This window comes from Phaseolus vulgaris, chromosome 6 (genome assembly GCF_051622355.1).
Source record: "Phaseolus vulgaris cultivar YP4 chromosome 6, ASM5162235v1, whole genome shotgun sequence".
Classification (NCBI taxonomy): domain Eukaryota; kingdom Viridiplantae; phylum Streptophyta; class Magnoliopsida; order Fabales; family Fabaceae; genus Phaseolus; species Phaseolus vulgaris.
Genome location: NC_143503.1, coordinates 24,300,054 through 24,306,665, shown reverse-complemented (window position 1 = coordinate 24,306,665; position 6,612 = coordinate 24,300,054). Strand labels below are relative to the sequence as shown.

The 6,612-nt window shown below is 24.5% G+C and overlaps 2 protein-coding genes across 2 annotated transcripts; both read right to left on the bottom strand.

Annotated features, from left to right (window-relative positions):
• Positions 1–1,505: 1,505 nt before the first annotated feature.
• Positions 1,506–2,065, bottom strand: LOC137831462 (histone H4). Its single transcript, XM_068639146.2, has 2 exons — positions 1,644–2,065; positions 1,506–1,564 (listed from the first exon to the last, which is right to left on the bottom strand). The coding sequence occupies exon 1, from the start codon at positions 1,986–1,988 to the stop codon at positions 1,677–1,679; it is 312 nt and encodes a 103-aa protein (XP_068495247.2). The 5' UTR covers positions 1,989–2,065; the 3' UTR covers positions 1,506–1,564; positions 1,644–1,676.
• A 1,630-nt stretch (positions 2,066–3,695) lies between these two features.
• Positions 3,696–4,243, bottom strand: LOC137831455 (histone H4). Its single transcript, XM_068639137.2, has one exon. It carries the CDS (start codon positions 4,161–4,163, stop codon positions 3,852–3,854), a length of 312 nt encoding a protein of 103 aa, XP_068495238.1. The 5' UTR covers positions 4,164–4,243; the 3' UTR covers positions 3,696–3,851.
• Between the last annotated feature and the right edge of the window lie 2,369 nt (positions 4,244–6,612).

Sequence of the window (6,612 nt, the reverse complement as noted above, 5' to 3'; positions counted from 1 at the left end):
TTATGGTTTTTTTTCTAAAACTGGTCAATTTTTTTATTTTCCCAAAATGGAAAAAAAAATTCTTAAAAGGAGTAATTAAAAAAAAATAAAAAATCACATAAACAATTTCTAATATTATAATTTAGAAATAAAATAAATAAAATCTTATTTCTGAAATACGATTTCATTATAAATGTTTTCTGTATTTTAATAAAAAATAATATATATTTTCCTATATTATAATATAAATATTAAAAATATATATAATAACTAATTTTTATATATGTGATATGTTTATAATATTTAAATATATATATTTTTAGTATTTAAAATTAAAAATAATATAAAAATAAATAAATTTAATTTATTATATAACAATTTTTATATATAATTAAAGAAAATTAAGTTTTTATTAAATTTTTTTTAAACTAAATAAGTTTTCATAAAATATTTCATATATTTTAAATACTGTTGAATTTTATCCTATCTAAAATTAAGATTATTAGCCTATTTATGTAACATCGAATTTCATTCAAAATCTTACATAAAAAATCAAACTAACTAACAATTAATTATATACATAAAAAAATTAATTAACCTTTTTAAATAAAATTGAGCATATGAGTAATAATAGAATATAAACTTTTGAACATATCAAATAATAATAATAATAGAATATAAACATTTGAATTATTTTTGAACTTTTATGACAATAAGTTTTCAATTAGCATTCTCCATCTTAACTTTCCATTCCGTTGAGTTACTGGTTTACTTTAACATTTCAAATTTAGAATTTTACTAACTTAATTTTTCATTATAAATTAAATTTACTTTATCTAATTTCTTAAAATTATTACTTATATTATTTTATAATATTTTTTAATTTAAATAATAATAATAAATATTATAAATATATCACACATACGAATTCACGAATTCAGTTCATTATAATTTATATTATATCAGAAAACGTAATGTATATTAATTTATATTATAATATAAGAAAGATGAAATCTTATTTCACAAATACAATCTTAATTTTACTATTTTTTTAAACTTTATATATTAAAATATATTATGATATTAAGAAACGTAAAATACGATTTCTTTTTTATATTGTATTTCATATATACGATTTTTAAACTTTGATACAATTTTAATTTTAGTACTTTTTAAACTTTATATATTAAAATATATTACAATATTAGAAAACGTAAAATACGATTTCTTTTTTAAATTGTATTTCATATATACAATTTTTTAAATATGTGTATACAGTTGGCGATTTCTCTTTATTAATATCCTAGTTTCATTCCATGTTGTCTATTTACTAATTTCGAATATAATTTTGTTTTCCTATTTTTTGTAAAATAAAAACAAATTTACAGCAGTTTTGTAAAAAAACCTCTATTGTGCATCACCGCACCATAAACAACATAGCAAGCATAATCGGAATAAAAATAGTTCAATATTATACTTTCATTCTTGACAACTAAATCTAGAGAATAAATCTTTACGCCACAACATGAACAAAACAATACCCTTCGTTTAACTTCAATTGAACTTGCACAGGTCTCGTTCATACCTGCACAGAATATGACCAAAGTTTACAGGTATCCATGAAGCTAAACATCACATGAAATTAGCAGAACAAGAAGTTTTACTCTAAAACACAATGTAATAGATCTAACAATTCTTCATCCTCCGAAACCGTAGAGAGTCCTTCCTTGTCTTTTGAGTGCATAAACAACATCCATAGCAGTAACAGTCTTCCTCCTAGCATGCTCAGTGTAGGTAACTGCATCACGAATTACATTCTCCAAGAAGATTTTGAGAACACCTCTGGTCTCCTCATATATCAAACCGCTGATCCTCTTGACGCCACCTCTTCTTGCCAACCTACGAAAGGCAGGCTTGGTTATTCCCTGGATGTTATCGCGAAGCACCTTCCTGTGCCTCTTGGCACCTCCCTTGCCCAAACCCTTTCCACCTTTTCCACGACCTGACATTTTCTCAGTACAGTTTGGCTACTAACTCAGATTTAGGGATTTGTAGTTTTGAATTCAATTGCAATGATCATGAAGAGGAAATTGGGGGTATTTATTGGAGCGGGAAGAGAGAGCTGGCGTGCTTTTTGAAATCTAATCTCTGACGTTGGATTTTGAATTGATCGACGGTTACACTTTGTGATCCGTGGGACGATAACTCCACAAATAAGGACCGTCGATAAGTTATTTCAACGGTCAGATATTGTTTTATAACGCGTATGCGGATTGCGACTTTATTTTGGCGGAGTTTTGGTGGCGGCACTTTTTAGAACTTTTTAAAATAAAACAGAGTAGAAACTACCTTTATTCTGTATTTAATCAGTAATTATTACTCAGAAAATAAAAACTATTTTTTAGATTAAATTGTTTTCTTATAATGTTATAAATCTATTAAGTATATATGTAATAAATTATTTAATATTCTCTCAAAATGGGTTAATTGCACTCAATAAAACCAGCCCCACTTATAAATAATTTGGTCTTACCTTTGTTCACTTAATATTTAATTTTAAAAATATTAGTTCGTTCAATCTAACCCACCTTAAATAAGATAAATGAGTAAAATAACTTAAATTTAAAAGAATTATTTTGAAAAAACATTTTTAATATACTTAATAAATTGCAATATATAAAATTAAAACTCCATAATTAAAAATAGTATAATACATAATTCATAATAAATTATAAGTAAACATATCAGTTCACTTTTTAATTTTTAAAAACATCAAAATTTTAAGATTTCAACATTAATTTTATTAATCTTTTCACATAACATATATACATAATAGAATAAAGAATAAAATTTTTAAGTTAGTTTTATTTTTATAATGACATATTCATTATAAAAGTTCAATCTCCAGAAAATGAAAGAAATGACACTCACTAGCTCTTCACCTTCCTGCTTATATCTTCCATAACTTGGAAGGCAGACTTTTATTATTCTCTAATGGAGACTTCTGTGAATTTTAAATGAAATTATTTCTTAATTTTTATTTATAGTTATTTTTGTCTTTATATTTATATTTTAATTAGTTAACAATATAAATTACAAAAGTTTATTTAGTTTAGTAGTTTGATTCTATTTTTCATATAGTACAACTAAAAAGATATTTTTGTAAAATGCAAAGAACATTGTTTTAGAAACAGGCCTTTAGGAATATAAATTATTCATGTCATTTATTTATAGATTATAAATAGGTGTAATTTAAAGGTCTCGAAGAAAAGATTAAAGAATTCTGTGAACTTTTAATGATATTATTTCCTTAATTTTTATTTATTTTTGTCTTTATATTAAATTAGTTAACAATTTGAATTAGAAAAGTTTATTTAGTTTAGAAGTTTGAATATTTTTTCATAGAGTAGAACTAAAAAATTATTTTTGTAAAATGGAAAGAAAAACAATACTTTTGAAACAAGCCTTTAAGAATATATATTATTCATGTCATTTATTTATAGATTATAAATGGGTAATTTAATGGATCCTAACAAAGGTCTCAAAGAAAAGATTAAAGAATCCAATCCATGGCGTAAATATGAATTGGTGATATCATTGCACAAAATTCAAGTTAAGCCTTAGAATGCAGTCTAATGTATAAATGTATTCAGTTTCTTCTTTAGGAGTAGATTTTGTGTTCTCCACTATCAATTAAAGAAAGGTTGCAACAGTAATTCCAACAAAGAGAATGTTAATCCATATAATTTCAAAAGTTTCACATTATGTATCAGACGTAGTAAAACCAAACAAGTCCCTATTACAAAAATAGAACCCTAGAACTAGAAACATTCATAAGAATGGAACCATAGAAAAACAAAAGAAAGAACTGTTCAGCCTCCAAATCCGTAGAGAGTCCTTCCCTGCCTCTTGAGCGCATAAACAACATCCATTGCAGTTACAGTCTTCCTCCTTGCGTGCTCGGTGTAAGTCACTGCATCTCGAATCACATTCTCCAAGAATATCTTGAGCACACCTCTAGTTTCCTCATAGATCAAACCGCTGATTCTCTTGACGCCTCCTCTTCTAGCCAATCTACGAATTGCAGGTTTTGTGATGCCCTGAATGTTATCGCGGAGCACCTTTCTGTGCCTCTTGGCGCCTCCCTTTCCCAAACCCTTACCACCTTTTCCACGGCCAGACATTTTTCAAAGAACTTTCCAACAAACTCGAATTTAGGGATTTGAGGTTTCAGATTCAAAATGCAATGAAAGAGAAGAGGAAGATTGGGGTATTTATTGGAGCGGGAAGAGGGTGCTGGCGTGTTTTTGAAATCAGATCTCTACCGTTGGATTTAGGAGTAATCGACGGTTGTTCTTCATGATCCGTGGACTAATAAATGAACATTTAAGAAACGTTGATGAGAAAGTTTCTACGGTCAGATATTGTTTTGTAACCAGGTGCGGATTAGGACTAGTTTCGGTTGCTGCTCCTTTCTCTTATGTAACAAGGGTAGTTTTGCCATTTACTACTCGATGTAAGAGAAAATAAGTTTGGTATAAGAAAAAAAAAACCTCGACACATTTGTTAAAGAAATTGAATAAACCTAAGAAAAAAATCCTCATAAATCTAATTTAAAACAAAACAATTGAAATATTAATTTATTTTATATCAATAAATTTCTGAAATTCCATAATTGTTCTTCATTACAGAAAATCTGGAATTGAAAAAAAAATAGAAAAAGAAATCCATGATAAAGTTTCTGTAGTACAAAATTTAGTACAAATTCATTCTTATATTTTAAAAAATTAATCAATTTACCTTTTATTTTGTTATAATTAATAATAATATTTTTATATAAAATAATTATTTTATATAAATAATTCTATTTATTTTTATTATAAATATTTTTATTTATGTATTTTTAATAATATTATTAACTATTTGATATAAATAAAATAAAATAAAAATAATAATTAATAATAATATTATTATATAATAAGTTTATTTAATTATTATTAATTCATTTGATTTATATTCATTATTTTTATTCCTAAAATTGTTTAAATTAATATTATTATTTTATAAATTAATTCTAAATATTATTCTTATTTGAATATTTAAATATTCATATTATCAATATTAATATATTTTTTATTACTATAACATATATATAAATATATTTCTAATATTGTTATATTATATAATTAAATTATATTATTATAATTAATTACTTTAATAACTATTATAAAATTTAAATATCATAATCGATTAAGTTAACATATGTATGACATAGAATTTATATCCATAACCGAATATTTTAATTTTATAATAATTGTATTTATACTTTTATAATTTAATTGTATTTTTTATGTTTTATTATATGTGTAGTATAATTTTAAAAAATATAAATATGAAATGTGAATAATTTATATTAAATATTGTGAATAAAATATGAGGGTATATAAGTCATATTATATATTTATATATTTGTGTAAGATTTTTTCTCGTTTCTTCTTCATTTATCTACAACTTCTCCCGCACTTTTTCGCCCTCCCACCCTTTCCCATCTCCTAATTCAAATAGGGGGTGCACCCTTGCTTCCATATGTATGAACAGTGTACCCCATAATCCAAACATGTTGTTATTATCCTTTCAAGGATTGTTCGGTTTGTCGGGGAAAGGTTGTGACCAATGTTGAGTGTCACTATTGTCATAGGCTATTTTGTGCAAGTACTTGGCATGGAACTATGAGGAATTTCAAATGAATAGAGATCATAGAGATTGGATAACATGTTTTTCAAGTTGCACAAAGAGAAAAATTGCCAAAAATGACAGAATTATATGAGAATAAAATATCGATGTATAAACGAATCTCTTATGCTTTGTTTGGATTAAGAGGGAATTTGTGGAAAGAGAATGATGTAAATTTGTGAGAATTATAGATGATGTGTGATGATGTATGAGATTGTTTAGATTGATTGATGATAAACTGGATTTGTGATGATACTTTATTGAAATTTGTGAGTGATGTGATAGTTGAAAGGAAATTTATAAATTATTTTAAATGTGTAAAATGTAAGTTTACAAATTTATATTTCTTATTAAAAAATATTTGAATAATGAATTATGATATTTTTTTTATATTTGACTTAATTAAATTTTTTTAATATATAATATTCATAATTTTGTGTTAAATTGAAAAAAAATATTAAATATATTAAAATCAGTGAAAATAATATTTATTATTGTATATTTTTGTTATTTTATATAACTATATATGTTTTGTTGATATTATAATTTTATTTTACTATTTTCATTATTTATAATTACATGTTGTTACTAATGGTATAATTAATTATTTTTAAATTTGATAAATAAATTTATTTAATGTTTATTTTTGTATATTGTATATATATATATATATATATAATTATGTTTTTGGAAATGCATGCACATGGATATTTTGGTCAAATACAGTAAACTTACGTGAAATTATTGTCAATCTCTTCATTTGTGTGAATAATAAAAAAAATGGTCTCACTCTCTCCCTCGTCCTCTCTCTCACTCTCAAAATCACTGAAACAAACATAAAAAGTTCTCACTCGTCTCTCCCTCCTCATTACACTGGAAACAAACACAGTAATACTTGAC